The sequence below is a fragment of the Leopardus geoffroyi genome, chromosome C1 (assembly GCF_018350155.1).
Source record: "Leopardus geoffroyi isolate Oge1 chromosome C1, O.geoffroyi_Oge1_pat1.0, whole genome shotgun sequence".
NCBI lineage: Eukaryota > Metazoa > Chordata > Mammalia > Carnivora > Felidae > Leopardus > Leopardus geoffroyi.
The window spans coordinates 219,166,236-219,185,085 of record NC_059328.1 but is presented as its reverse complement, the minus strand read 5'-3'; the positions used below and the strand labels follow the sequence as shown (position 1 = coordinate 219,185,085).

At 50.6% G+C, this 18,850-nt stretch overlaps 1 protein-coding gene across 3 annotated transcripts in view; it reads right to left on the bottom strand.

Moving 5' to 3' along the window:
- SCLY (selenocysteine lyase) overlaps window positions 1–8,845 on the bottom strand; it is a 33,811-nt gene extending 24,966 nt beyond the window's left edge. The window contains exons 1-3 of one of the 3 annotated variants that reach the window (XM_045481926.1): window positions 8,670–8,845; window positions 6,048–6,160; window positions 382–482 (exon numbers count right to left, since the gene is read on the bottom strand). In XM_045481926.1, coding sequence (XP_045337882.1) covers window positions 382–482; window positions 6,048–6,160; window positions 8,670–8,758 — 303 coding nt within the window. In that variant the 5' untranslated portion in view covers window positions 8,759–8,845. Of the gene's footprint in view, window positions 1–381; window positions 483–6,047; window positions 6,162–8,669 lie in introns of those variants that run through there. The other 2 variants (XM_045481928.1, XM_045481927.1) reach the window with 2 other exon arrangements.
- Window positions 8,846–18,850: the final 10,005 nt, after the last annotated feature.

Genomic DNA, 18,850 nt, shown 5'->3' with positions numbered 1-18,850 from the left:
TCTCTCTCTCTCTCTCAAATATAAATAAACATTTAAAAAAATTTTAAATAAAAATAAAAGTGCATCTGAAATGGGTCAAACCTCAAACTCTTAATAAGGCAACAATAAGGGATTTAAAAGACTAATTCCAGGGCAAAATAAAGGGCAAACTCTCTTCGTTGAAATGATGCAAAGCAAGTCAATGTATACACATCACAAACATCCTATCAGCCACCTGGAATTTATTTATAGGATATATAGTGGCTAATTGTATCAAGCTAATTTGCAAAACAGCAAGACCAAGTATCACTCTTCTTTTAAAAAAATACCAAGAGGGAATCACATTTTATTTTTTCATATGACTTACAGCGCAAAGACGGTGAGCCTGTCTAGAGACTTTACCTCGGTGCCCCCGGAAGTGAAGATTATGTCCTGGGGTTTCCCACCTATCATCTTCGCAAGGCTGTCCCGAGCTGTGTCAATAATGTCCTTGGCCTTCTTACCTCGAGAGACCAAAACGGACACTCACTACCGTGGCTTTGAGGTTTCCCAACAAACACACGTTTAGAACAACAACCAGACGTGAAGGAACCGCTGTCGGTGGGTGATTCTGAGACGACCCGTGTCCCCTTGGCGTGAAAACAACAGGCCACAACCTAGGAATGAGCCGGCGCAGGGACCCTGAAGTCCCCGCAGACGTGCTCGTCGTCTCACCAGAGGCTACAGGACAGGGGAGCCATGGCCATTTGCCCTGCCCCCCCCCCCCACCCCATCAAGACAGGAGGGCCAAAGGATGGAATAATTTGCTTAAGATCATGCTGCAAAACACCAGAAATAGGCTCAAGAGAGCTCGTGAGCCCTCAACACAAGGTCCAATGGTGCACGACACAGGCTACTGCCTCGGGGACAGACCCACGGTCACACGGAGGCCACGCAGCCAGTGTCACCGGCTGGTGGGAGAGAAGGACCCAAATTGTATGTGGTAGCGAAAGGAAGGGCAGGCAGGAGGGGAATTCTGAGGTGTCAGTGGCCCCTCTTCCTTAGTCTGTAGAGCAAAGTTGGGTGAGTATTCAGCCCTACTTGTAAAAAAAGGGGGGGGTGGTGGCAGGCACCATGAAACCAGTCAATCATACATAAACAGAAATGTAAAATCACGTGGTAAAAATTAATATACAAAGAAATTCACATAATCCTTAAAAGACTATTGTATAGTTTTTTTTTCAATGTTTTATTTATTTTTGAGAGAGAGCGTGAGCGGGGCGGGGGGGGGGGGGGGGAGGGCGGAGAGAATCCCGAGCAAGAAGGCTCTGCACTGTCAGCACACAGCTGCCTGTGGGGCTCGAACTCACGAACCGCGAGATCATGACCTGAGCTGAAGTCAGATGCTCAACCGACTGAGCCACCCGGGCGCCCAACTCTTGTATGGATTTGTCTTCTAAGTCGTGAAGGTCTGTGGTGTTTGGTGGTGCTGCTGGGTTGGAGTACGACCCCCCGCCTTTCCCAACGCACCTCGAGACCTTCACATAAGCGCTTCACGGCGATTTCTTTCCAAAGGTGGGTTTCCTAATTCACCTATTACTTTGCAAAAGCCGCCCTCTATTCACTTTTTGCCCTTCTCCACAAGCCTCCGGGTGTTTCTGAGTAAGGGCTCCTGGGGCCACGTCCCCACCACTCTGTGGCCAGGAGAGCAGCTGAAGTGACGACTGACTGTTCCGAGTGCTCAGGAGGCCACGGAGGGACCACCACGACGGGGACAGGATGTGCCACGGCCACGCTGGACACAGGACAGCAGTTCCTTAAGGAGCCACACGTGCCCCCGCCGTGCGATGCAGCCACCCCGTCCCTAGGCATTCACGGCAGTCACTCTTTACTGAGAGGAAAGCAAGCGACGTCCCTGGCGACGGTCCCAGCAGCATCACTGCTGACAGCCAGAAGCTGGAAACCGCTCACATGTCCGGCAGGTGAAGGCGTGGAGACAGTGGTGCCTCCACGTGGAGGGGCGCTCTCCCCAGTGAAAGGACACGAGCTCCGGACACCGCGACAGCATGGATGCATCTGAAAACCGCTGTGCTCACTGCCGCGTTCTCAGGTTTGACGACGGCACTGTGATGGGAGAAAGTCCCCTCTCTTACTTACACACACACGGGTGGCTCCTTGTGCCTGTAACTCAGGGGCTCATGGGAAACAATGTAAATTTAGAAAGAAAGGGATCCAGGGGACGCAGCAGCACTGCTGGGACCCAGTAGGTGGCAGACGCGTGGGTGCGCGCGTTCTCACTGTCAAACGTCAGCAATGTCTGCAGCTGTTAGTGTAGCTAAGTGTAAAGGTTGGTGCTTGTAACTGACGCCACAGGAGACTCCGGACTCCTCTCCGGGTGCAAGAGGGAGTAAGGGGCGTGTGGCTCCCGCGGTCCCTTAAAGCAGCCCTCCTTCACTGGGCTGCCCCTCACACCAGAGCCCCTCGACCTCCCCCAGCAACGGCCCGCTTCTTCTCTCCCTTGCCCATCTCCACCCGCCCTTCCGTTCCCTCTTGAACCCACGGCAATCAGGCTCCCAAATCTCCTCTGACCAAGGTCCCCGGGTGCCAAATCCAGGTCCTCACCTCCCCCCCACTGCCAGCAGCAGCTCGCAGGGTGGCTCCCTCCTCCAACGCGTCCCTCGCTGGGCCGGGGCTCCAATTCCAGACTCCAGATGGCCTTGCGCCCTGGCAGGTCCTCGGGTCCTCCCTCCCTGAGCAACTCGACACCGAACGCCAGCTCAGTGCCCAAGACTCTGCTCGCTCCACCGGGTTCCCGGTGGGCATCTGAAACTACACCTGCTCAAAGCTGAATGCAGCCTGTCTCCCCCCGACTTATTCCTCGAAGCCCTTCCTAGCTCAGTAAACCCACAGCAACTCCATCCTTCCAGGGGCCAGGCCCAGTGAGCCTTCCCTCCTGCCTTTCCCTGTAAGTCTCTGCCATCAAGAATAGCCAGAATCCGACCCCACCCACACACCGCCCAGCCACCAGCTGAGTCAAGGCTGCTGCTGACATATTCTCCTAGCAGACTCCCGCGTCCACGGACCCCACCGTGGCCCATTCTCCAAGCAGTGGCCACAGTAATACACTTCGTACCCTCACCACAACGGTGCTCGGCCGCCGGTAGGTACCCAACCGATACTGCTTAAATCAGCTGTTCTCAAAGTGTGGTCTGGGGAACACAGGCTGGGGAGGGGGGAGCCAGGCACTTTCAGGGGTCCACAAGGTCAAAACCGGTTTCAACTTAATACTAAGACATTATTTGTCTTTTTATTCTCATTTTCTCCAAAGCATATAGCGGAGCTTTCCAGAAGCCACATGAAGTGAATACTGCAACAGACTCGATATAGAAGCAGGTATGGGAATGCACCTTTCTTGTTTAGACAGACACTAAAGAGGCTTTCACGTGTACGACAATGACACTCTTCTCACTAAATCTGTGCTCTTGGGAGAAGGCAGTTTCTTTTTCACGCAAAAAAGTTAACACGTAATGGATTCATCACTGTTTTGTTAGTGAACTCCTAAATATTTATTTCAGGTTTCCCAGTGTTGCTGTCTAGTGTGGCAAACATCTGTGCGTGTAGCGCACATAAACAAGAGCTCCCTGGAGTCCTGAATGTGCTCGAAGAGCGTAAAGGGGCTGTGAGCCCAAAATGTTGCGAGCCGCTGGGATGGACCATGTCCCTGCTCCGCTCCGAGTCCTGCAGACACTGTGCGTGACGTCAGAGGCAAGCCGGGCGCTCACAGCGGCCTCGACGGCCCTACGTGGCACTGTCCCCTGCAGCTCTTGAACCCCGGTGCCCACCCCACGAACAGAGAAGTCCTCACAACCTCCCACAATCCCCTGCCCAAGACCAACGGTGGTACCAGCGTCAGGTGCGTGTCCTCTGGGCTCAGGCTGCTGGCTGTCCGCTCCGCCACCCTCCCCTCCTACGACCGCGACATCTCCAGCTGGCACGTGGCTGAATTACGGCCACATTTAGGTGAAGAAAATCTCAGATGAATGAAGAATGAAGACCTCATTTCCCAACTCCCACTGCAATTGGAATGCTAATGCACGGCCATGGGACCAGCCTCTGGCAAGCGGTTAGAAGCCAGAGCGATCCATGCAACTTCCAGAAGTGTCGTTGAAGGACTCGGGCATCGCTTTCCCCTCCTCTTTCTTTCCTTCCTACGGGCTGGGCTGCACACGTGATGGCCTGAGCAGGAGCAGCCATCTCGACCACTGGGGGAATGAACAGGAGACAAGTGGAGAGAATGGAAGGAGCCGGGGTCGCTGGCATTGGCCGTGTGACCACGTGGGCCCCGGACGGTCAGAGAAATGACCTTCCGCCTATATAAGCTGCTGTTCCTTGGGGGTTTCTACCCTGGCTCACGCACAATTTTTCCTTAGGGGGTGGGTATGGGAAACAAAGAAACCTTCTTGTTTTATAACACGCCCTTCCCACTTGAACAATATGCTGCTACTGTGCTTCTAGGTCATCGATATAGTCCACACCGTGGCTTTGACAGGGTCCAGAACTCCACTCGAGGGTTTCAGCATACTTTATGGGACAAGCCCTTGACTGATGGACGCTGAGGTTATCTCCAGCTTTGTAGCATTATAAGCAAGGCTTTGACAAACATCTTGGGTATCTCAACTCTCCCTACGTGTCCTTAACATTTTCCCTAAAATAAATTCTCCCAAAGGAATTATTATCATTATTAAATCATAATCGTGAAACTAATCAAACCATTCTATCATAACGGTGATTTTCTTTTCTTTTCTTTCCTTTCCTCCCCACCCCCCCCCCCCCCATTTCTACCTGAGTATCAACGAGTGAATTGCAATGTAGACTTTAGTTATGGTTCTTAACAAAGAAACAAAGGCCATCAAAGGCAACCTGAAAGCCAGTGACAGGCTTCATCAGGTCAAGAAGGGGAATTTCTCCTTCAAGGTTGTTCTTTTTTCTTTTTTTAATGTTTATTTTTATTTTTGAGAAAGAGAGAGAGACCGAGAGCGTGAGCAGGGGAGGGGCAGAGACAGAGGGAAGCAGGCTCCAGGCTCCGAGCTGTCTGCAGAGCCCCACACACGGCTTGAAGTCGTGAACTGTGAGATCATGACCTGAGCCAAAGTCGACTGAACCGCCCAGGAGCCCCCTTCAAGGTTACTCTTAAACTTCTTTATAATAAATGTTTTTTATCAGCATTTTATTGTCCTCCACATTCTCAAGTTTAATTCACCAGAAAATACAATTTTACTAGAGGAAAGATAAGATACAAGGCAATGTCCAAAAGATTAACTAGAATACACGTACCAAAGAAGTTAATGAATGACTAGTACCTGATTTTGAAAAAGCTTTTAGTTACCAAGCTGTGAAGCTTTTAGTAAACGAACACATGTGAAAACCCACAAAAGCCTGTAAAGTTGTATACAAATACTACTAAATCCTAGAGCTTGGCAACACTCTGTTGAAAGCTTTTAGTTCATCATAATCCATATTAAGTTTATCTTAATTATCTGATAAGCATTAAATTAAAAAGGTACAGCTTTAGATCACTATGTGAAAAACATAACACTCCCGACTTGAAGCACATTATTTTCCAAACCACCAATTTAATGATCTACATTAAAACAAGAATAAATAAGACTATTTTTATTATAACGGACGTTAAGAATTTTAAAGTAAATTTCATTTAAAAAAGGCCAGGATTATATGCAATCCTGATGATTTAAAGGTTTTGCAAATTTTGTAAGACTCAACTGAGACAGACAGATACGTGAAAGGGTTTCAATAGGTATTGTTATTACAAATAGCTCTTAATAAAACATCGTTTTCATCTGAGTAAGGGGGACGGTGTGTGTGTTCCAAATGAAAGATCATCAACCAGCTCAGCGTACAAGTTTGGACTTCTCTGGAAAAACCAGCAAATAAAATCTACCAAAAATTACACCTAAGACTTGCAGTTAACAGAAAATCTCTCCACACCAAGTGACCACAAGTGGTGCACAATTTCTCTAAGAGTGCCCCGCCCTCCGTATCTCGGATCTGTGAGCACCCTCTAGGATTACCTGTGGGGTAAGGACTGCTGGGATTCCCCCAGGCCTCTCTCATGGCCTCGGTCATGACCTGGATAACCTCTGGCTCAAGCGGGGTGGTTGCGTTATAGTCCATGTAAACTTTCCTGCTGGAAAGAGAACAAAGACGTGTCTGTTAAGGAAAAGGAGACGGAACCCAGAGCACGGCTGCCCTGTGTCCGTCGCCTCCGCAGGAGCAAACAGCGAGGGCAGGGAGCTTCTCTGCATGAACACCACCAGCTGCACTTGGCAATCCCCCAATCTTCATGAATTACGGAGAAGGTATGCCCGGTTTTCCAACAATCTAGTATTTGCTAGCGTCCTCTACAATCACTAGGAGAGCATCCATTTAGATCTGCAAAACCTCTTTCCAGCCCCTGGTAGGAGGATCAAGGGTCCCGGTTACAAGGAAAGATCTGTCTCCTGTCCTCCACACAGAAGGAGGGGAACCAGGCACACCCAGTAGCCACACATTCCAGAAGTTTTTCTTTTTCTCTGTAATTTCTGGTTTGGCCAGAGGCTCGGGTGATCTGGGTGCCCACTCCTCCCCATACCCTCCCCTTTGCTCCCAGACATGAGCGGACCTGCTTCTCCTCCCTCCCCCCCTCACTTTCCTGTGCCTCCAGTGACCACGCCCCCCACCCCACTTTCCTTTTTTGGGTCTTTGCTCCAACTTGACCTTCTCGTGAAGCCCCCTACAGGGCCAGTCCCCTTCCTCCCAGCACCCGGAGACCCCCCGCTCCTTCCTCTGTCCCCATGGCACTCGGCAGCCTCTGACACACTGCACTGGTTCCTTGTCGACTGTCTGCCTCGAGAGGCAGTAATAGAAGGTCAGGTGCAGAGGCCCATGGGCTTTGCCAGTTCTCCTCACTGCTCTGTCACCAACACTGAGAACAACGGCCAGCACCCAGCAGGGGCCGGACTTGCAACAAAGTGTCACAGAAAAGCACATCCCCTGAAAGATCCCTCCTAAATAAAATTTATCTGTATTTCTTGTTACCAGTATCAAAACCCTTCAGATACTTTCTTAATAGATACAATAGGTAATCCTGCCTAATACTATTATTTTACCTGATTTTAAAACCAGTAACAGTTTTTTAAATGTTTTATTCATTTTAGAGAGAGCGCACGCACTAATGGAGGAGGGGCAGAGAGGGGGCGGGGGCAGAGGATCCCAAGGGGGCTCTGTGCTGTCAGCAGTGAACCCAATGTGGGGCTCCAACTAGGGAACCGAGACATCATGACCCGAGCCAAAGTGGGCGAATGACTGAGCTACCCAGGTGCCCCTAAAATCAATAACAATGTTTAATTAAACCAATCCACATGAAAATTCAAATACAATTACCAACTGTGGCTGTTAAAAGTCTGTTGTTGTTTTTTTAACCACAGTGTTTTAATGCAACATCTTGCTGTCCAAAGTCACCTGATTGGTTTGAGGCTTTGGCAAGTTTGACCCTTGGCCACTCCCACTTGGCAATGTGCTGATTCTGCTGTGACTGAAATCTGCAAGGGCCCCTAATTTTGCTGACAGTTCCTACTAAGTATCCTAAGTTTCCTCAAGCTACTAGTGTCTGCTCAGCGACTGCAGCTTTTCAGTCTGCTGCTAGGGTGAGCGAATCCACGGCCTGAGTTTCAGATGAACATTTTATAGATAACTCTGCTCTATTATTGTCTTCTTCCTTAAGATGCTATCGTTATCGGATGCGAAAGCTAAACTCTGTTATGTCCATAACCAAAATGTAATAAAAAGGTATTGCGAGCCTCCTCGCCACTCGAGTCTCCCTGCAGGGCTTCACCCAGCCCCTTTGCTCAGTCTCCACCAAAGTAGACTGCCTAATGAAAAAGATGGTCAGATTTCGGCCTGGACCGGAATTTTAAAGACACAAACAGTCCTCATATTCGGGTGCAGGGGCACAGTGGACCGGAAGGCCAACTGCTCAGGCCAGGGGCCCGGGAGGCACGCTCCGCAGACCCTCCTTCCTCTGCGCGGGTGCACCAGCCAGTCCTGCGGCTCCGTCTCAGAAGCCCCCCTTGGCCACCACTCCGGTCCACACCACCTCCCTCTCCCAGATTTTTACAAGACTCCCAACGTTGCCCTGCTTCCTCCCCTGTCCCGCCACCCCCTCCCCCCGCGCCTGGAATACACGTCCCGAAGTCCTTCCTGAGCTCCGTGGCTCCGCTCGCTGACCGTCGCCCTGCCAAGCCCTCCGCTCCAGCCGCGCGCTCGGCTCAGCCCCGGGGCCGGTGCAGCGGCTGCTCCCCCGCCCCGCGCGCTCTCCCCGGACTCGGGCGCTGACTCCCGGACGTCACTTGGCGCGGGAGCCCCGGCGCGGCGGTGCTTCCCACCTCGCACCCCGCGACGCAAGCCGCCCCGCCGACAGCGCGCCCGGCCGCAGGCCCGCGGGGACCGCCAGCTGGCGCCCCCCTCCGGGCGGGTCCCTCCCCCGGAAAGACCAGTGGCCGCCTCCGACCTCCCCGGGGGGGGGGGACCCCTCCCTGGAGAGACCCCTGCCCACCGCTCCCCACCGCCCGCCTCCGGCCTCCCCGGGCGGGACCTCCCAACCCCGAGGGCTTCCCGGAGGAGGGCGCCGGCCGCTTCCCCCTCACGGCGCGCACCTCTCCGGTGGGGTCTTCTCTCCACCGTCGCCGGGCTGACTCGCCGCGCGCCCGGGCGCATCCCCGGTGAGCGCCACGGCCGCCTCCATCGGGCCCCAGCACTACCCCAACCGACCCAACGCGGGTCGCACCCGGGAGCGTCTCCTGGAGGCCCGGCGGAGGGGGCGGGGCCACGAGGCCCGGGCGGCGTCCGGATTGGCTGAGCTTTGCACTCCGGCCAATGTCTGGGGCCAGCACAGGTGAGATGCCGATTGGCTGAGGGAGGTCAGGTGACGGGTGTGCGTCACAGGGGGCGTGGTGACGGAGGCTAGGAGGCGGGAGTGAGCGCCTCTCTGGATTCTGCACTGGTCCATACCCGTGGCAGCCGGGGCCGGGGCTGGTGCCGGGGCCGACCTGTCAAGGGGGCACTGTTGTCCCCATTTTATATATGGGGAAATTGAGGTACGATATGGAAAAGCTCAGCACCTTGCCCAAGTTCACACGGGCAGTGAAGGACCCAGAATTTGAATTCGGGAATGCTTTGCCGAGAAGGTGAATTCTAACTGGCTTTTCGTAGCCGTTCTCGGTTTGACCTCCTGTTGGGGTCCAGGCGTTGTCTCTTACAGCTCTGCAAGCCTCTATATTTCTGGGTTCCTTATTTCCTTTCATTCTTGCTGGCAAAGTGAGCTCATTTCTTGCAACGTGCAGCCATAGCAAAGGACACAGCAAAAGTTAAGAAGCAAGGAGACACCCAGGAGTTCAAGAACTATCAGCAGAGGAGGAAAAGAAAGGGAATTGGGAGAGCATGGCCAAGAGCAGATGAGAGTGTAGAGTGCAGCGGTGACGGCGTCCGCAAAGTGTCTACTGTATACGGTTAGGAGCACTGATGCATTTACTAAGGGAAGTTTGAGTACAGCAGTGCGGAGAGGGCAGAAAAGTGCGCAGTGAGTTGACGGATGAATGGGACATGAAAGAACTGAGAACGTGGCCAACAGTTCCCTGAAGTTTGAAAGGAGAAGGAGCCACAAAAAGGGGTTACAAGATTAAGGGAAATATTTTAGAGACTGAACATGTTTATAAACTGCAGGGAGGTAGCTAACAAGAAAACTGAAGAGGAGAGACAAGAGGCAGAGGCCTGGAGGAGATGGGAGGGCATGGGCTTAAGAGAGAGCAAGGGTGGGGCACCTGGGTGGCTCAGTCAGTTGAGCTCAGGTCATGATCTCACGGTCTGGTCCGTGAGTTCGAGCCCTGTGTTGGGCTCTGTGCTGACAGCTCGGAGCCTGGAGCCTGCTTGGATTCTGTGTCTGCCTTTCTTTGCCCCTCCCCCCACTCGTGCTCGCTCTCTCTCTCTCTCTCTCTCTCTCTCAAAAATAAACATTAAAAAAAATTAAAAACACAAGAGATGAGCTGAATAGACACAATCAGCAAATTAGTAAGCTGAATGCCTGAGCATAGGAATTCTCTGATTATTGCTTAGAAGCATAAAGCGTTAAAAATTTTGAAACAAAAGAAAAAATCCATCCAATACGGTGATTTTCAACTGGGAGTGACTCTTCTCTCCAAGGGGCATTTGACAATGCCCGGAGATAATTTTGGTTGTCATAACTGGGGGTAGGTCCTTCTGGGACCTAGTGAGTAGAGGCCTCTAATTTCCTACAACACGCAGGACCGCCCCCACAGCAACAAATAATCTGTCCCAAAATGGCAATAGTGCCGAGGCTGAGAAACCCCAGTGTGGTTCCTCATTTCCATTTCGTACCATATTCCTTCTGTCTGAGGCCTTTGTTCAAAATTTTTTCTAAGGCTAGTCTGCTGATAGGACTTCTGTTTTTACATGCATGAGAAAAGTCCTTTTTTAAAGTTATTATTTATTTATTTTGGGAGAGAGAGAGAGGGAGCGAGAGAGGATTCCAAGCAGGCTCGGTGCTCAGTGCAGAGCCTGACATGGGGCTCAATCCCAAGAACCAAGAGATCAGGACGTGTGCTGAAATCAAGAGTCAGACGCTTAAGCCACTGAGCCACCCGGGTGCCCCTGAGAAAAGTCTTTATTTTGCCTCCATCTTTGATATTTTTTCTAGATAAAGAATTTTAGCTTGAATTTTTTTCTTTTAGTACAGATGTTTCTCCACTGTTTTCTCACTTGCATTGTTTCCAATGAGAAATCTGCCATCACTTTGTTCCTCTACATACTATGTGTCTTTATTTCTTGCCTGCTTTTAATATTTTTGCTCTATTATTGACTTTTAAACATTTTTAAGGTTTATTTGTTTTGAGAGAGAGAGTGGAGGAGGGGCAGAGAGAGAGGAGAGAGAGAAGCCCAGGAAGGCTCCGTGCCATCAGTATGGAAGGGCTGGAACTCACAAACCGTGAGATCATGACCTGAGCCGAAATGAAGAGTCGGATGTTTAACTGACTGAGCCACCCAGTGGCTCTTATTTCTTTTTTTTTTTTTTTAATTTTTTTTTTTTAACGTTTATTTATTGTTGAGACAGAGAGAGACAGAGCATGAACGGGGGAGGGTCAGAGAGAGGGAGACACAGAATCTGAACCAGGCTCCAGGCTCTGAGCTGTCAGCACAGAGCCCGACGCGGGGCTCGAACTCACGGACCGCGAGATCGTGACCTGAGCCTAGGTCGGCCGCTTAACCGACTGAGCCACCCAGGCGCCCCGGCTCTTATTTCTTTAAATAAGTTTCTCCTCCCTACTCTTCTGAAGACCCCCCGTTACAAGTATATTGGGTGTGTGAAGTTGTCCCACAGCTCAGTGAAGTTCTGTTGTTTTTTGCCGTAGTTCTTGTCCCACCTTTGTTTCATTCCGTATTGTTTTTACTGTCATATCTTCTTCAAGTTCGTGAATATTTTCTTCTGCAGTACATCACCTTGTTGTTAAGCCCATCTAGTATATTTTCTTCATCACAGGTATGTATTTTTCTTCTGGAAGTTGAATTTGTGTCTTTTGTATATTTCCCATATCTCGACATGAACAGTCTTCCCTCTACCTTCTTGAACTGTTTTAATTCTCTAGTCTACTAATTCTGTCATATTTCTCATTCTTGAGTCTGCTCCTTTTGACTGATTTCCCCCCTTGCCATGCGTCTTATTTTCTTCCTTGCATACCTGTGATTTTGTATGGGGTTGTAATTTTGTATTACAGTGGTAGGCACTGTAAATTTTACATTGTTGGGTCCTGGAAATACAGTTTTATCTGACAATGTTGAGATCGTTGTAGATCTACGTGCAGTTGTGATAAATGATAGGAGGTGCTTTTTCCAGGTTTTCACAAGTTGGTACATCTTCCAAAACTATAGTAATCCATTCTGCCAGCCTTTGCCTTCCAGTGGATTAGCTCATTTACATATATTTAATGTTGACTCTTAAAGGTACCATCTTACTGTTTTCTGTTTGTTTCATCTGGTTTTCAACACCGTTTCTCTTTACTTGCCTTCCTGTGGGTTATTCAAACATTTTTTTTAGTATTCCTTCTTGATTTGTCAATAGCATTTTAAAATAGTCTTAATTCACATACATTACATTCACCCCTTTAAAGTGTACAATTTGGGGCACCTGGGTGGCTCAGTCAGTTAAGTGTCCGACTTTGGCTCAGGTCATGATCTCACGGTCTGTGAGTTTGAGCCCCACGTCGGGCTCTGTGCTGATAGTTCAGAGCCTGGAGCCTGCTTCGGGTTCTGTGTCTCCCTCTCTCTCTGCCTCTCCCCCACTAGCACTCTGTCTCTGTCTCTCTCTCGAAAATAAACATTAAAGAACATTTTAAGTGTACAATTTAGTATATTTACAAGGTTGTGCAGCCATCATCACTAATTCCAGAGCATTTTCGTCACCCCCCAAAAGGAACACTATACTCATTTAGCATTCAGTCTCCATTCCTTCCTCCCCACAGCCCCTAGCAACAACAATGCTACTTTCTGTATCTATAGATTTGCCTTTTCTGGACATTTCATTTATGTGGAACCATAGCTTCTTTCAGATGTGTTCATGTCTTTGAGGTCCATCCAGGTTGTAGCACGTTTCCATAATTCCTTTCTATTGATGATTACTATTCCTTTGCCTGGCTATACCACATCCTTTTTTCCAATTCATCGGTTGACAGACATTTGGGTTTCCAGCTTTAAACTATTAAGAATAATGCTTCTCTGAACATTTATGTACACATTTTTACACAGAGATATATTTTCAGTTCTCTGGGTTATATACCTAGGAGTGGAATTGCTGGGTAATATGATAGCTTCATGTTAACTTGTTATGTTCACTTTGTATTAACTTTTGATGAAACGTTCCGATAGGTGTTCAAAACTGGCTGCACGGGCATTGCACCGGCAATGTAGAGGACTCCAATTTCCCAGCATCCCTAGCAACCCTTGTCACTGTCTTTTATTTTAGCCATCCTAGTGGGTGTGAAGTGGTCTTGGTTTGCATTTCCCTAATGACTAACTATGATATTGTGGAATATAATAAGAAATGTATGTCTGGTCTTTGTCCCTGTTTCCTGGCACAGAGCTCGTAAAACCCTTGGAATTTCTCGGTGAGACAGAAATACAGGTGAAAGGAACATCTTTTGTTATTTGTAGCAAGCCCTTTTCTGCCGCACTCAAGCTTGGGGGCGGGGCGGGGCGGGGGGGAACCAATCACTTGATTAGATAGAGGGTTGGAACTTTGAGCCCCCCTCCCACCCCCAGTCTCTGAGGAGGAGACGGGGGCTGGAGACCTAAGCATCAACGGTCAGTGATTTAATCAATCATCTCTGCATAATGAAGCCACTGTAAAAACCCCGGCTGGAGGAGTTTAGAGAGCGTCCTGGCGGGTGGACACGTGGGGTGCTGGGAGAGTGCACACCTGGAGAGGACACTCCTGGATCTGTGCGCACACAGATCTTCCGTGCCCTTCCCCCTGACCTTGACTTAGGCAGCTCTTCTGTGTGACTGTTTTGAGTCATCTCATTTTATAATGAGCCTGTAATCTAATAAAGTTGTTGTCCTGAGGTCTGTGACGTGTTCTAGCAAATTACTGAACCCATGGAGGGGGTCACCGGAAGCCTTGGTATGCAGCCAGTCAGAAGTGCCAGAGGCCAGGACTTGGACTGGCATCTGAAGGGTGGGGGGCAGTCTTGTAGGACGGGGAGCTCTTAACCTGTGGGATCTGATGCTCCCGGCAGGTACAGGTGTCGGAACTAAACTGAATTGTAAGATACCCAGCTGGTGTCAGAGAACTGGAATGTGCGGGGAAAAATCCCACATGTCTGGTGTCACAAGTGAGTAGTGAAGGGGCACCTGGGTGGCTCGGTCCGTTAAACACCCGACTCTTGATTTTGGCTCAGGTCTTGATCTCACAGTTCATGGGACTGAGCCCCATGTCAGGCTCTGCACTGAGGGCGCAGAGCCTGCTTGGGATTCTCTCTCTCCTCCTCTCTCTCTGCCCCTTCCCGCCCCCCCCCAACACACTCTTTCTCAAAATAAATCAACTTAAAACAAAGAATTGGGGAGTGAACGGGAAGTTTTCCTGCCACTAGTGACTTTGAACATCTTTTCATGTGCCTGTTGGCCATCTGTATATCCTCCTTGGAGAAACGTCTATCCAGACCCTCCGTCCGTTTTCATTTCAAGTCGGCTCCACGCCCCGCACTGAGCCCAATGTGGGGCTTGAACTCCTAACCCCGAGATCAAGGTCTGAGCTGAGACCCAGAGTCAGATGCTTAACTGACTGAGCCGCCCAGGCGGCCCTCCTCTGTCCGTTTTTAGGTTCGGTCATCCTGTACTTGCTCGGTTGTAAGAATTCTTTTTTTGGGGGGGCGCCTGGGTGGCGCAGTCGGTTAAGCGTCCGACTTCAGCCAGGTCACGGTCTCGCGGTCCGTGGGTTCGAGCCCCGCGTCGGGCTCTGGGCTGATGGCTCGGAGCCTGGAGCCTGTTTCCGATTCTGTGTCTCCCTCTCTCTCTGCCCCTCCCCCGTTCATGCTCTGTCTCTCTCTGTCCCAAAAATAAATAAACGTTGAAAAAAAAAAAAAATTAAAAAAAAAAAAAAAGAATTCTTTTTTTTTTTTTGTTCTGGATACCTTTATCAGATGTGATTAGCAAATGTTTCTTCCCATTCTGTGGGCTGTCTTTTTACTGTCTCGGTGATTTCCTTTGAGGCACAAAGTTTCAGATTCTGACCAAATACAGATAGCGTTTCAACGCTCTCAGATTTGTTAAATAATGACAGACTCCGGGAAGGAGGCTTTGAAGGAGTTCCAGCCGTGCTCCGCTCCCTCTGCAATTACCAAATTACTGGTGTTCCTGGTTTTCACTGCAAACGTGGGCTGTTAGTTTTTAAGGCTACTGTGGACTTAGAGTGGGAATTGGGGCCAGTGTAAGTTAACGTGGCACAAGTCTGCTGTGCTTACGGAGATTTATCCTTAAGATCACTGAAGTAAATTCTACTTATGATTACTGCCTTTGGTTATTAATTTCCAGAGTTCTGGAAAAGCTGGCTCTGAGAATTGTTGCCAATTTTCTTGTTGCTTTTATGGGGGAGAAAGTTTTCAGTTTTTTGTCAATTTTGCTGATATCACTGCACTTCATACTGGTTTTGTTTGTTTGTTTTTAGCGTATTTTTCTTAGTGGCTGCTTTTTTAGTATATCCTACACGTGGGATTTATAAAGTCTACTGGCGTCAACATTTTACCGTACAGTAAGTGAGGAAACCCACTTGCATTTTGTTCCCTCGACCTTCTCTACTTTCAGATGTCATTGTCATGTATCAAATGGCATATTTTTAATGTAATCATCATATATGATTTATAAATATTCCCTTTTATCATTTCCATTTTGTTTGTAGAACTCCCCTTAGCTAACCTTCTTAAAAATCTTGTTTATTTTTGAGAGAGAGAGAGACACACACGGAGCATGGGCGGGGGAGGGGCAGAAAAGGAGGGAGACCCAGCATCTGAAGCGGGTAGAGGAGCACCCGGGAGCAGGAGAGCCCGTGCGGTTATGGGGTGGGCTTGGTGCTGCCGGGGCTCCCTCTGGTGCCATCTGCGGAGAGGGCACTTGCCCAGGCTGGGCAGACCGCGCTCTCTCACTGGGGGAAGGGGAGCTCGGGTCTGCGGGGGTGAAGACACTCGCGTGGCTGGGCCGTCGTGGTGAAGGGCCCCCAGTGGGCTCGGGGGCTGGGGGCTTCTGGGGCCGGTGCGCGTCGCGGGATTCCTTTTAAAAGCAGGTACCGCCTGGCCTCCCTGGTGCCTCTGGACGGGGGCCGGTAGTCTCGGGCTTACTGAGACAGAGGCTTCTGGGCCGGGCTGCTGGTGGCAGCCTCTGGATTTTAAAATTCCTATTTGTTCTGGGACACGGTTCCTTCGAAATGACTCGATCCCTTTAAGGCTTGCTCTGAAGATATCTGGCCGGGACCACGTGCAGCCTTTAGTGTCGGTTTTCCTGTTACGGAGCTGGTGCCCTGCACAGTGGACCGTGATCACAGGTGATCACACATCCACTCTGGCTCGTGGAACGTGGACTATTCTTGTCTGAGCTCCCGGGGTCATTTTCTCTTCTCCTTCCGGGTGGTGCTCCTGCCCACTCTCGGGTGGTTTTCTCAGGTGCGTGTGCTAGTCTGAGGGCCTGGCTGCAGGTCTCCAGAGCTCGCTCTGTGCTGCCCTCTCCCCTGGGAACCCTAGCTCCGGTGGCCTCCCCACATCCTTAGTCCCGTCTCAAGGTCAGTGCCTGCTGGATTCCACCTGCGTCTCCCCTTGCCTGGGCTGAGGCCGGGCAGGTCTCACTCAGGGAGCACCGCCCTGCTCCGCCTGCTGGCCGAGGGCTGAAAACTGTAATCCTGTCTACACTGTCAGGATTTGGCTTGTTCAGATAAGACGGTTACCCCATCTTGGACTAGTGCAAGTGCCCTCTGTCCTTTCCGTTATCTTCCCCGTCATGGTTGTTCCCTTCTGCACTCTAGAACTGACCAAATTTGTCTCCAGATGACTGATCTGTTTTCCCAGCATCGACCCTGCCCTGTCCTGCCGCGGAGGTCTTACCAGTTATGGCTCCACCCTGTTGCCTTTTCATTTCAGCCTGTTGTCCCCTTGGGACTTTGATTCCGAGTCAAAAGTGCAATTCACTGCATTTCCCTAAACATGTGGTTTTCTCCCCTGAAAAAGTTCCTTTTAATGCTACACTCAAAGTGTTCCGTTCAGCCCGAATCTGCTCGGTATTATTTCTACTCTGCGGTATTTTCTCCAGTCCTACCTGCTCCAGCAAAGCAGACTGTTCAGACTCGGCACCGGCCAGCTCTCAGAGAAGGGTGGGTCGCTCACCTGTGAGGCATCAGCCCCTGCCTCCAGGCAGCACGCCGGGCTTGCAGTGAGGGGGCTGTCTTGAGCAGGCATTATGCATCTGCTGTGCTTGGACTCTGAAGGTCCTGCTAGATTTACTCAGCACCTAGTAACCCTATTGTAACAAGCGATTCCGTTTTCACAGGATGGCCAAGCCAAGGCCCCGTCTCCACATGCTGCCTGGCTCCGGACGGGCAGGAATACAAATGGAACCAGTTGTAGACCACACCCTCTGTGCTCCTGGAAGCCTGGGCAAGGTGAGGCTATCCCAGGAGCTGTCCACCTGCCTGTCAGGTAGGCCTCACAGCAGTGGCACCATGTGAACTCAATCGCGGAAGGAGCCCCAAGAGGGAGGTAGACCTTGTCACAAGGCCTGAAGGTCATGACCCACTTTGAGGTCAGGCAGGGTCTTCAGGGCAGTGGCTGGCACAGTGGACAGGGGGCCAGTCACAATGGGCTCATGTGCTAGGTGCAGGGCGGCTTCTTCTGGAGGGGATGGGAAGATTAGAGGTGCCCCCCGCCCCCCGCCCCGGCAGCAAGCTGGGGGGAATGTAGACAGGTCGTCCCACCGGTTTGTCCTGGTCTCACCGGGCTGTCAGCCAGGTCTTCCTGCATCAACTGTGGCCCTTGTCACACACCACGGGCTGGTCTGGTGAGGTGTACAGCAACCACAGTGGGATCCGTGCCCACTGGACTCCCCCCTTCCCCCGCTCCCATCGAGAACCACCCCAGGGAGTCAGGTCCTCTCGGACTCATTTGCGGCTGAACAGACAACACGGCCCTCTATGCCCGGTGCTGCACCCACCTTAGGGCCCCTCGGCCTCACCCTGGTTGGGAGTGGGGGTGGGAGGGCAGGACACAGGTGAACAGGGCCGTTGAGGCCGGAATGCATTTTTAAAGAGACATCTGGTAAGATCCACGGCTGGCGAGCATTGGCTGGGTCAATGAGGTCTGACACCGAGGTGATAAAAACCCAACAGGAAAAACTGCAACACAGAGGAGTCGGTTGTGCGAGGCCAGAGACGGAGCAGGCTGCACACGGGCATCAGAGCAGGGAGAGCGCCGCTGGGTGGGAAGGCTCACCAGGGAGACTGCACGAGGTGCCGCGCCACCCACGGCTGGTCCTTCCTGGCGCCTGGCCCCTGACGAGCGTTTACCCCATTCTGCGGAGCTGGGGCGCTGTCCCGTCTCTCCTCCAGCACCAGGAATTCTTGGGCAAGCATGGTTTCTTCCAGCTGGCCCTGACATGAAAAGTGAATTTATCAAAGAACTCTGGCTCAATGAACTGGGCAATGGAAATGAATGAGCCCTAAGATGATTTTTTTTTTTTAAAGAGTATAATTCAGTTCTTTATACAGCTTAACATGAATAGACATTCTTGACAAGGCCAGGTCCCCAAATGCCTTCATCACTGGGCTTTTTGAAGAACTTTTTTCAAACCACAGTTCTTTCACTCCATCAATTCTGGTAACCCATGGAAACCCAGGCCGTGAGTGGGGACTTGAGTGGGCAACACGGACCCTTCCGAATTAGCCCCTCCAAGCTGTTGACTTGTTTGAGGCAGGACTTCAGGAGGAAAGAAGGGAGTGACAAGTGCTCTCATTTCCCAAGTTCTTTGGCAAAGTTAAAATACGTTATTTTGCTAAGACTATCTATACATTAGCATTTTATTAGACACTTTGATGAATAACAAACTTGTAGCAAACCTGACTTTCCAAGGTAAAACATATTTTTAAGTGAATGAAAGTGCAAACGATCCCGGGATAGCCTGCACGAGCTGAGAAGAGCCTCGTTAAAGACTGCGATTGGTGGCTCACTGTGACGTCTGGTTGGAATTTTACATTAATAACTATTCTGGTTGATTTTGATCATCCCGTCGGGAAGAA